Raw genomic sequence first — 13,069 nt, forward strand, 5'->3', positions numbered from 1 at the left:
ATATAGTCTGCAGAATATGGTGTGAAGGTGGAGGGGGATTGAAAGGAGGGTTGTTGTGGGATGTATATGTATGTGTGTGTGTATGATAGAAGTACCGACAGAAGCATCACATCTAATGGGTTGAAGGCATCAAAGCCCACTGGTGTATTTGTGGTCCCCAAAGCCCAAGATAACTCAAGCTTAATGCATAATCAAAACTAGTGCCAGGTGGTGGCTCCACACACCTTTAATATAAGCACTTGGGAAGCAGAGGCAGGTGGATCTCTATCAGTTTGAGGCTAGTCTGGTCTAGCCTGGAACACTGAGTTCCAGGACAGCCAGGGCTATACAGAGAAACTCTTCTGTCTCAAAATACAAGTAGGCAGGGAGGTGACCCCAAGATCAAAACAGGAGAGTTGGAGCATGTCAGAGAAGGAACAAATATACTAATGTGTCTGCAATGTGCTACGAAGGCAAAATCAAATTACAATTGAACTCTACTTCATGGTTAAAGTCCAATTTTTACTAAATGGCAAGAGATATAGAATGGTCCCCTTTTAAGAATGGGAAGGAATAGAAGAGACAAAAGCCTTATTAATAAGGTCACAATGCTCAATAAGTCACTAAGTCTCAAAGCTGAGACATTTTAACTAATGTCAAGCCAGTAAGTACCTTCCTTTCATGCATTCAGAAGCAACAAATTAAGGCTAAGATGGCAAACCATGTCAAATGTCAAGTTACTAAGAAATACGGGTCTTACAAACAACAAAAATCCTAAGTAGTAACAGTTAAAATGGTTCTGAGCTCTATTCTGCATGCATAATACTTTAAACATGGGAAATTATAAAAAATAATTACCCTATAAAAATAATTACCTTCTGATCTATCAATTATTTAAAACTATACATTCCAGAAGAATAAGACTGTGTGTGCAGACAGTAAAGAGACTAAGTACAATTTTCAGTTGTAAACTGTGATGACTGACTTTGATTGTCAAACTGTAGAGCATAGTCACAAAGCAAGAGAAAACCTTCAACTAAGAAACTGCCTAAACCAAAATGACCTAGAGCAATGTATATAGACTGTCTTTATTTCTGATAGATGTAGATGGCAGTACCATCTCTAGGCAGGCGGACCTGGGCTATAAGTAGCTAAACATGACCCAGCAAGCAACATTCCTCCATGGTTTCTACTACGAGCTCCTGCTTAAGCTGCTGCCCTGACTTCCCTCATCGATAGATAGACCATAACCTAGAAATACAAATCAAATAAACCCCTCAATTTCTAAGTTGCTTTTGGCCAAAGTATTTTATCAAAGCAATAAAAAGAAAACTAAGGCATATTCCAACTAAGTCTGTTTTATATTTATTTAATACAGGACCTATGGCAACTACTTTTTAAAAAAGTCAAACTTTTCTTGGAAGTTTTTTTTTTTTAACTAAAAGCAACCATATTATCAAGCTTGCTGAAAAAAAAAATTTAAAGAATATTGCTGCTATACTTTAAGAAATATAGAACACGCTTGCCAAAAGGTGCCAGTAGGAGGCTGAGGTGATGGTTCAGAGACTAAGCACGACAATTTAAGTTCAAAACCACAAAAAACATGTCAAAAAATGGGAATGGTCAACGCATCTATAACCCCAGCTCTATGGAAAGACAGAGACAGGAAGATCAATGGGGCTTGCTAGCCACCAGTATAATGCCAGATTCAATGATAATCCCTGTTCTCAAGGAAATAAAGACAACAGTGATGGAACAGATACCTGATATCTCCTCTGGCCTCAGCTCATGAACACAGGCATGAATACCACACATGCACAAGCACACATAACTCGCACATACATCTTTAAATTTTTTCTGTGTATTCACAGCATTCATAATGTAAAAATTCAGTATAAATATAATCTTTTCTCAATCAATAAAAAATACAAAGATTTTATATTTATATATAAAATGAAAGCTCAAAAAGTTACTATTCAGTACTTGGTTATACATTTCAGTACTGGTAAATACATTTGACTTAGCTGACTCAAGAACCTTAAAACCAGTAAAGTAAATAATGTAATGCTTTCACTCTACTAAATTTTAAAATAGCTTGACATTAGAGACTACCTTTATTTACCCAATACACAAATAATCATCTCATAATAAAATCTTCAAGTTGAAAATGACATGAATTCAAAGACTTAGTTATTATATCTACATACATACCTTTGTCTTTCTTAAAATCCAAAGCATCTTCTTTATCAGTCACTATTTCCTTCATATTGATGATACTCTGATGGGTGAGTTGCCGAAGAATTTTAATTTCTCTAATTGCTGTAATTGGGAATCCCTCCTTTTCATTATCCAGACGTACTTTTTTTAAGGCTACCATCTCTCCTGTTAGACAGTTAAATAAAATCAAGTTACTACCTACCAAAAGACAATGACAATTTTCTTAATTTAAATGTTTTTCTTATAATTTCTGTTCCTGCTTTTTTAAATTATAATTCACAAATTATATTTCAGTGTCCAACATACCAAATAATACTAATGTTTATTCATATTCTCATTCTCTCACTCTAAATAGAAAATATACTCCAACATTTCTTGCCCATACTAACCAATTACCTAGTCATCAAAGTGGGGGTCAGAATGTCTCAAAAATGTTTTACATTACATTATATTGCCACATAATTTAGATGTACCAGACACCAAGAATTAAATTCATACACACACAATCACAAACACAGAAACACTATCACAGAACCACAAATACAAGTTAATTGCAGGTTAAGGTAAGGTCCAAAAATGGTTTAGATTTTGGAGGTTCAGGGGTTTTTTGTTTGGTTTTGTTTTGTGGGAATGTGCAGAGACCTAGAAGGCTCGGCATCAATCAGCATGAGAAAAAATTCACTACAATAAAAGCATGCATATTCATAAAAAAGGACTGATGTTACAAATTTTCTGTGAAAAAAAGTATTCTCTTAAAAGCATTAAAATTCATTTTTTCATGTTTTCCTATAATGTAGTATGTTTTGTTTCATCAAAGCTTCTGAAAGTTATAATTTAATCTTAGAGATAATACAATATTACTATTATCAATGGTTACTCTATGCTCTAATTGCCTTCATCAGTTTCTAACCATAACGTGGTTTATAATAAAATGGCCTCAGATAGCTCTCCATTTTAATCTTAGTTTATGTTAAAAATGAACTGTGTTCTAAAAATTCTAGTTCTGTTAGGCAGTAGTGGCACAGGCCTTTAATCCAAGCACTGGAGAGACAAAGACATGCAGATCTATGAGCCAACTTATGCTACACAGAGAAATTCTGTCTTGAGTGGGTGGGAGAGTGTATGGTTATAGCTAGTTCTATACATTATTAGTTTAATGACTAACTTCTGTAATGTGACTTCTAACACAACTACTTTCTTTGGAGGAGGTATTTCAATACTTTCCCCCAGAGTCTTGATTATGCTCTGAAAAAGTAATGTTCTGAAAATGTAAGCTTCTGAATCTGTTCCAAAGAGTTACTTCTATAGATGGGAGAAAGTTATCCAAAAGAAAAATTTATGTGATTCTCAATAGAAAATAACTTATTCCTAAAAACAGCATGGTGGCACATGCCTGTAACCCTAGCCTTCAAGAAGGTCAGGCAGGAGGACCACAAAGTCCAAAGCAGTCTGGACTACATACTTAAAACCTTGCCCTAAAAAGAAAAATCAAAACAAACTGCTATTATTTTTGCCTATGTATTATATTAACAGTTTAATAATTATTCACCACAAAAGGAACACATTCCTAAATCCCACCATACAGCAGCACATCTGCAATACTGAAGTGTCATTTTTAAAGGTTTTGTTTGTACCCCCATGTGCTGATATGATATGAGTACACAGAAAATGCACATACAGAATAAAATTAAAACTAAACAAAAGCATGAAAAGATGTTTATTTCTTTGGAAATTCTTAAAGCTGTACATTAGAAGGAAAACAAAACACAAGGGCATTTTTCCCCAAACTTAACATTCTTACCAGTATCTTTGTCCCTGGCTTTGTAAACTTGTCCATAAGTACCTTCTCCAATAATTCCGATGATATCAAATTTATCCACGCAGCGTTTTCCCCAGTCAATATCTTTTTCTTTGATTTCACCATAGCGAGGCCCACATATTCTATTAAATATAGTTCTGGAGTTTTTATAAACAATCAAGCAAACTGAATGAAATGCTTAATAATTCAAAAATCAATCTTGCCCAATCTTAACTCCATTATTTCAACCTATTCTTGTGTATCGGTGAACATTCATGTAAGATAAGTTACTGTTAGTTGACATTATAAGTTATCATAAAAACAAACTATAATTGCTACATACCAAAATCTTCTATAGACTGGAACTTCAAAGAGGAAAAGAAGCAACAATGATTCTTTAAAAGGCTTTGGAGTGTAGCTCTTCAGTAAGTGGGTAAAACCAGTATTATTATTAACAATCAAGATTCTCCATTTTTTTTTCACTCAATGATTCTCTCTTCCCATATATGTACATGTATATACAGAAAAGGAAGTGTATATGTGCATGCACACACACAGCAAAAGGTAACAAATAATAAAAGAAACTGACTAAAAATTATTCACAAATTTAGACTCAAAGCAGAACAAAGCCATCATAAAAATACTGAAGATTTTTCACTCAAAACAGTACAGAAATTATTAATTCATGTAAAATCAAGTCTCAGAATTCCATACTTGGGTAGAAAACAGATTTGAAAAAAATTATATTCTTTAAAAATATGGTATTTTCCAATATTGTAATATTTAATAGCAGGTCCACCACAAAAATTCAAGAATTGTAGTAAAAGAATACAAAGATAGACAAAGTTTTCTCCTAATAGAAAACAAGCTCATATTTTTAAATTAGATATTACCTGAAAAGCATATCAAATCTATCTCCAAAGTCTTAAACTTTTCCTTTGTTAAGTATATATAAGTAGATATATTTTAAAAGTACCAGTGTTTAAAATTTCAGGGCATGTTAAAAGAACCTTTTAATGATAAATTCAGAGAATTTATGATATATATTTAAATTCTACATATTAATATCCATTTAGTTTAATATATATTAAATAATAAATATGCAGACCAGGGTTTTGTTTTCATTTTTAACTTTTAAAGCAAAGCTGTAGAACACTGGGCCCAGAATTTTGTATGACAGGCCTAAGTTTAGAGTTAAGTGGAAGAGGGTGTGCCCAGCATGTACAATTACTGAGTTAAACCCTAAATTCAGCTTCAAGAAAAGAACTATCAAGTATTTAACATGAAGCTACATCAGCTACATTTTGAAAAATGCTATCTCTTGGAAAATTAAGAATGCATCCAGTAATATAGGGAAAATGAGTAGTTAAAAGCCAAGGAAAACACTGTCTATTGCTGATTTTGAGTAGACTGAATGCTGTCTTATACTTTGTTCAATTTCGGTCTTTGTATTAGTTAGCTATCTTAGTTATAGATTAATATCTTTAACACACAACAGCCCCAAAATAATAATTACAAACTGTAAAAAAATTTTATCTGATTTTATTAGTCAATGCAAATAGGTACCACCTCATGAAAATTTGTTTCAGAAGTCTTAACCAATCTGTACATTTATGTTCAAATAAAAACAGACTTTTCGTCTTAAATCTTAGTGTTTTCTAAATTTATAATGATCCAGGATATAATGTTTTCTGGTCAACTTAAGTGCAGGTAGAAAGCAAGCACATACTTAGGTCTTCTTTTGCTGTGTAACTGTGTTGCTGTTTTCTTCTCCTCTGGACTCTTGGAAAGATCATCTCCTCCCGGTAACTCAGGGGGCAATGGTAAATCAGCAAGCAGACATCTGAGTTTCTTTTCTACTTCTTTCTTAACTGCTTTTACAGAAATACTGCCTCTTAAACTAAAGGGAAAAAAAGGAGGGGGTAAAATAAACCACAAATATTTGATTGTATGATAAAATATGGTCATATTATAAGATTTAAGCAGCATGCAAAGGCTGTATTTCATGTCACACTTTAAGTCCAGCTAAAATGAATACTATCCTTCAACTAGGCAAAAACTTTAATAGGAAAAAAAAATGACACAAAACTCAGTAAAAACCATGAAAATCTGTAAAGTTTAGACCTTAATTAATAGTAATATATTGATACTGATCAATTATAATAAATGCAAGGTAAACAGAGATTCTATAACATCTTTTTATCTTTGCAAACCTAAAACTATTTTAAAAATAAAGTCTAGAAAACTGAGAAGATAGCCCACCTAGTGCTAGGGCATGCAAGTGTAAGAACCTAAGTTCAAATCCCAAAGCTCCTAAAGTGGGAAGGGAAGTGGAGATAGGAGAATCTCTGAAAGCTCCTGGGCCAGCTAGCCTGGTGTTCATACTGGAGTGGCCAAACAGCAAAGGAACTTGCCTAAAACACAGTTAGGAACAACACCCAAAGTTGAGCTCTGACCCCACACCAGCACCATTACATACACATGCTACACACAATACACACATACAAACAACAAAGTTTAAACTTTAAAAAATATAGCTCTAACTTTAAAGACTATATATTAAAAACAGAAAATCAACTTGTTACACTTTGTAAGAAACCTCATTAATTTTGTAATATTTGATTTTGGTAGGGAGACAATGATGCTTTCTTTTTAGCAAATAAAATACAAACTACAACTGGCATACAACTATTCTCTTGCCCATTTACATAATCAAAACTAATTAATTTGCTTTTAATCCCAGCACTTAGGAATTAAGAGGCAGGTAGATCTCTGTGAATTTGAGGCCAGTCTGGTTCCAGGTCAGAAAGAGCTACATAGTGAGACCTTGCTGTTAAGATGTTAGGTCTCAGCTGTTGCTGCTGCCATCGTGAACAGGAACCCTCCATAACAAAATTACAAGTGAATTATTAGCTTGGTTAGTACTATACTCTTTTTTTTTTTAAATACCCAAAGAGTTGTAATTTTCAAATTGTATCTGAACTCATAATTGGTAATTTAAAATTTCCCAAATACTGAAAATCTGTTACTTAATCAAGGCACATTAACAGAGAACCTTTTAATGATAAAATCAGAGAATTTTATTTAACTATTCAAATCGGGGGTTTTGTTTTTAATTTTTTTTTAAATCTGTACAACACTGGGCCCAGATTTTTGAATGGCAGGGCCGAGGTTGGAGCTCCGTGGAAGAAGGTGTGCCCAGCAAGTACAACTCTTGAGTCAAACCCCAAATCCAGCAAACTAGAAAGAAAAATAAGCCTCTTCACTTTCATACCACTGATCTGACCCCTCAATAGAAATTAGAGTAAGCACCAATATACTAGATTAAAACACAAACACTAAACTATGAGCAACAAAATCAAACGTGTAAGAAAAACAGAAAATATCTACAGCAAGTAAAAACAAAAATAAATATCAGGCATAGTGGCACATGCCTTTAATCCCAGCACTCGGGAGGAGGAGGCAGGTAGCTTGCTATGATTTTAAGGATACCCTGATTGACATAGCAACTTCCAGGTCAGCTAGGTATTTCTCAAAATATAAAAAAAAAAACGAAAAATAAATGTCAAAAAAAAAAAAGAGACCATGAACTACGAAAGACCCCCCAATATAAGAAAACTCTAAAATAAACTATAAAGGGAACAACATCAAGGAAGAACTAAGAACCATGAGCAAAACAAAACACCACTAAGTGTCCCAATAGCAACCAAATAAACACAAAATTTAATTATGTAACTTAAGACCGTAAAAATTCAAATTGACGAAATCAGTACCATGATGATTCCCTGCCTCCCCCAAAAAGGAGAGACGGGCATGGTGATTCAGGCCTTTAATTGTACCAATCTGGAGATTCAGGAGGCACAGGCAGACAGATGACAATCTCGTCTACAAATACGTTCCAAGACAGCCAAGGATACCATGAAGACACAGAGAAACTGTGTTTCAAAAAAAAAAAAAAATGATTCCATACATTTGAGGATATAAACTGGCACAGTCTTGTTAAAATATAAATTGCTGGTCTCATCTCTAAAGTTCTAAATGGATATAATTTGTCATACTGTATCCTACCTAAGTGTCTATACATTAATAGTAAAAAGCATGACGTATCTATTGTTATCTTAGATAAGTACATTGGACCTATCAAGATTAACATGAAAAGATCTTCAACAGAGTAAGTGAAAAAAAGAAGTGAAGGAATATCATGATTCTAATTCTTTTTTTAAAAAAGTAAACAATCATGTTTTTATTTAGAAAAAAAAAACAACAGCAGTAAGTCTATCTTTCAGAAGTAACAGTTTACTGTAGTTCTGGGAGAAAGATTCAAAATGAGTCTGATATAAACTATTTGGCTAAGACTCAAGGAGGTACCAGTCCAGTGAAAAGGTGAAAGGATTTAGGTTAAAGGAGCACCTACCAACCAAACTTCAGATTGGATGACTGATCATAATGTAGAAAAAAAGTTCCATATAACAGAGACTAGGGTACAGTAGAACTGCCTTTTTTATATTAGCTTTACAAACAGCTATTAAGAGGAATGATCAAATTCAAAAAGCATCATTTGCAGTTCCTACTATAGTAACTGATTAAGACAAATCCTATTAGTGACCAGTTGCAGGGAAACTGATGGATTTGTTATTCTATAGTTTCTAAATGCAAGGGGGACACAAGTACCTTTTACATAGAAGTTTTATGGCTGGTCATCACTTAACCAAGTAACCATATCGCAATTCAAAATTTTGTTCCTCATATACTAAGTAGTACCTAAAACCATCTACATATTCTGGACAAAAACCAGTATTTGATCTCAACCTAACTAAGATCCAACTAATATCTAGTTTATAGAAAATGAAAAGGTTAGAGAAGAGCAAGTGAAGTGTCATCAAAAAGAAATCATCAAAAGGTAAGACATCTAGCAGATTCTTCAACTCATGGGGTTACACTTGTAATTGTCTTATTTACATTAACAGTACTTGTGATTAAACTGAAAACTATGGCAACCACTTATTTTCAAAAATGTATGTGTGTATATACCTTCCCTATACAGGGAAATTAAGAGCACAGAAGTAAGTATTAAACAAATATTACCATTTGTTGACTCTAGAAAATTGGTTCTCAACCTGTAGGTCACAACCCTTTCAGGAAAAGTTGAATAACCCTTTCAATGTATGTCTCGTAAGACCATCTTGCATATCAAATATTTACTTTAGGACTCATAACAGTAGCAAAATTATAGTTATGAAGCAGCAACAAAAATAATTTTATGGCTGGGGTCACTACAACATAAGGAACTGTATTAAAAAGTCACACCATTACAAGGTTGAGAACCAATGCTCTAGAAGGCTGTATAGACGCTAATTTTATTATTTAACTTTTCTAAATGTCTGAATACATAAAAGTAACAAGTAATGGATTACAGATTTACAGAATCATAGTCTCCATATATATACACACACACACACATATACACACATACTTTTCATAAATTTGTTTAAGGATGTAACTGTGACAGCTAATTAGGAGTGGGTAAAAGCATACTTAAAGAAAGCAAAGGTGGAAAGTATTCCTTAAGACATGCCTACTAAACCAGGCATAGTGGTGCACACCTGTAGTCCCAGCATTCTGGGAAGCAGAGGCCAGCCTGGTCTAGAAAGTTAAACAAGGCTATACAGAGAAACCCTGTCTCAAAAAAGACAAAAACAAAACAAAACAAAAAGACACGGCTACTGAGATTATGTCAACCATTACTGTTCTTTAAAATGATCTTTAAATGTCTAGTGAATAACAATTAAATAAAGAAGATGCCTTTCATATTCCAGTTTCCAAGAGCAAATCAGAAAAGATGATCTCTCCATCAAGATAGTTGACAATTTCAACTAATACCTGTTTAACACAAAACAAAACAAAAACAAAACAAACAACAATAACAAAACCTGCACAGTTGCTCAAATATGAAACTACCATGCTCATTAAAATTGGTGAAAGGAGTTGTGAGGGTATGGAGTGGCTCCTCCCTTATGAAAGGAGGAGGAGGAAAGCCAACAAACAGTTCTGTGCTTACAAAAACCTAAAAACAAGTCCTTTTCAAACAAAGCATGAGGTCTATTATACTTTGTAACTCTGCATTATAATAATTAGCCATTTTACTTTTTTTACTTAATGACATCATTAACCTAAAGCAGTCAGTATTTACTGCAGTCATGATTTACACTAATGCTAATAATCATAGTATCTGAGATGCACCGAACTTTAGTTTACAAAATTCCATCAGGTCATTTGATTCAAATAACTAATCTATGATTTTTTTCAGGATAAATATTCTTATCTTTGGATATAACTACATGGAATAAAGTACAGAAAAATTGAAAACATAATACTATCAACAGCTATGACCTACATGTAGTCCATTAACAAAATTTATTGTACTTCTAACAAAACTAGTAAGGCTATAAAAATATCTTCTGCCCTATCCAAGTAATTCTAACCATTTTTCTTTTCCACAGTACATTTTTATTTAATCACTTAAAACTTCACTGAAGTCTATCTTGTTTGCCCTTCTGAATGATTAAGCATCTTCCCTAGGGTCCTTCTTGTTGTTTAGCTTCTTTAGGACTATAGATTTTAGTATGTTTATCCTATATTATATGACTAATATCTACTTATAAGTGAATATATACCATGTGTCTTTCTGCTTCTGGGTTACCTCACTCAGGATGACTTTTTCTAGTTCCCACCATTTGTCTGCAAATTTCAGGATAGGACAGGAGGCTTCCCACAGAGGGCCTCTGGAAGACTCTACCCACCAGGGTTTTGAAGGAGATACTAAGACTCATAACCAAACTTTGGGCAGAGTGCCGGAAACCTTATGAAAGAAAAGGGAGATAGAAAGACCTGGAGGGGACAGGAACTCCACAAAGAGACCAACAGAGCCCAGCAGGGTTGGGCCCAGTGGGGCCTGCAGAGACTGATACTACAACCAAGGACCTTGCAAGGAGAGGACCTAGAAACCCTGTTCAGAGGAAGTCCATAGACTACTCAATTTCCAACTGGGTTCCCTAATAAGGGGTGAAGGGGCTGCTTCTGACATGCACTCAGTGGCTAGATCTTTGATCACCTCCCCCTGAGGGGTGAAGCCTTGCCAAGCCACAGAGGAAAATGCTGTAGCCAGCCTTGATAAGACCTGATAGGCTAGGGTCAGATGGAAAGGGAGGAGGGCCTCCCCTATTAGTGGACTGGGGAGGGGCATAGGGGGAAAAGAGGGAGGGTGGGTAGCACAGGGAGGAGAGGATAGAAGGAGCTGCAGCAGGGATACAAAGTGAATAACTTGCAATAAATATATGAATAAGTAGAATATTTTTAAAACTTCACTGAAAAGAATGTCTTCTCTTTATATGTTTAAAACTTTGTATTTAATCAGTCACTGACAGAAAAAAATTACTGGCACAGCCATGTCTATAGTAGTATTCAGTAAGAAAATGTCATACCCATAAAACAAAAAAAAACCCATTCAAGGAGCAGAGACACAAAGAAAGACAAAAAGCAAGAAACAGAGTAATCAGGAAAGCTGTGGTGGGATAGGTGTGGGGTGCACACTTTTAATCCAAGCCCTCAGGAGCCAGTGGCAGGCAGATCTCTGTGAGTGAAGAAGTTAGCCTGTTCTAAACAAAGTTCCAGGCCAGCCAAGGGCTACATAGTGTGAAGCCATCTCAACCTCCCTACTTACTTATTCTCCAAAAACAAAAAACAAACAAACAAACAACAAAAAAAAGACTTTTATGCTAACTTTGGGAAAAGATAAGCTAGCAGGTCAAATCATTTCTCAATTTAAAGTTAAATTTTTTTCTTTGAATGGCTACTAACAAATTTCAAATTTGTTTGCACTTACCTCTCAGTATCTTTATCTTCAGGCAGCATGGGAGGCAAAGGTAATGGTGGTAGTGTAGAGGTCACTAAAGCCACATGTTGCTCCTTCTCCTTGGCTCCTACACTTGGTGTGAGTGGCTTGGTTTTCTCTTTAGTAGATACTGGTTCTTCCTTTGAAGTAGCAGCAGTTTTACTCTCCTTACCAACAACAGTTTTCTTGGTGACTTTATCTACAATTAAATTATTGTCCACCTTTGTTACCTGAAGTGGTGGCTTTGTTTTTGCTTTGTCACTTTTGAAGGTCCCACCACTTGAAGGAGAAGGTCCACGCTCAGTTTTAAGTTTCTTCACATCCTTCACATGGTTTGTCTGAGAGGCGCTGGCACCAGTTTCTGTGTTCCCCTTTGTAGGTGTAGAAGCATTTGAGGCTTTTGCAGCTTTGGCAGCTGCCTCAGCAGCCTTAGCTGCCTCTGCAGCTTTTGCTGCCTCTGCAGCTCTTGCTGCCTCTGCAGCTCGTGCCTTTTTATTCTTGTTCAATTCAGCTGCCAGGCTACTCTTCAGAGTTAGTGTGCTAGGAGAGATGCTTGAATGACGACTTCTGGATCTAGACAATCTGTGCCTGCTACGAGATCTTGAGTGCCTAGATGAATATGGGCTTCTGCTTCGGGATTTGGCAGACCGTCTGATGAAAAATAATTAACATTTAATCAGGAACAAAATCAAACTTTATAGAGTTCTAATTTGAATCACTGAAATAAAACAAATTTACTTTATTTCAAAATGATAATATACTGTTTCTGGAGGGTTTGTTGTTCTTGTTAAGTAAAATACTAGACAGCAATTTTCTTTAAAATATTTTTCCTTTTCCTTGGCCTTTAAATGACCAAAGATAAAGTTGGATTTAAAACAAACAGAAAACCTCATAAGAAATTTAACAATTAAGGCAGCGTCAGGCCATCACTGTTAACTCAAAAAGGAGAAATAGGCAGTAAGAATCTACCAATGACAGCACCAGATAAAGTCTTCCACCCACCTCCCTCCCTCCACTTGGCCACATTTTCTGGCACAAATTGTCTTTCTTCACCAACATGCCTCCTATCTTTGACACTTGAGAGTTCCCTATTACTCTTTTTGTTCCCTTCTATCTTTTATGTTCTCCTCTTTTATGTTCTTTTTATGTTCCCTTCAATCTTACCTATATAATTCCCTTCTTTA

The 13,069-nt window shown here is 34.9% G+C and overlaps 1 protein-coding gene across 4 annotated transcripts in view; it reads right to left on the reverse strand.

Annotated features, from left to right (window-relative positions):
• Nucleotides 1-13,069, reverse strand: part of Cdk13 (cyclin dependent kinase 13) — an 89,673-nt gene that overhangs the window by 42,349 nt on the left and 34,255 nt on the right. For all 4 annotated transcript variants that reach the window (XM_021631388.2, XM_021631382.2, XM_060372762.1 and 1 more), the window contains exons 2-5: nucleotides 11,877-12,536; nucleotides 5,724-5,894; nucleotides 3,998-4,137; nucleotides 2,191-2,361 (exon numbers count right to left, since the gene is read on the reverse strand). In XM_021631388.2, coding sequence (XP_021487063.1) covers nucleotides 2,191-2,361; nucleotides 3,998-4,137; nucleotides 5,724-5,894; nucleotides 11,877-12,536 — 1,142 coding nt within the window. The remainder of the gene's footprint in view (nucleotides 1-2,190; nucleotides 2,362-3,997; nucleotides 4,138-5,723; nucleotides 5,895-11,876; nucleotides 12,537-13,069) is intronic.

The sequence above is a fragment of the Meriones unguiculatus genome, chromosome 19 (genome assembly GCF_030254825.1).
Source record: "Meriones unguiculatus strain TT.TT164.6M chromosome 19, Bangor_MerUng_6.1, whole genome shotgun sequence".
In the NCBI taxonomy this organism is placed as follows: Eukaryota; Metazoa; Chordata; class Mammalia; order Rodentia; family Muridae; genus Meriones; species Meriones unguiculatus.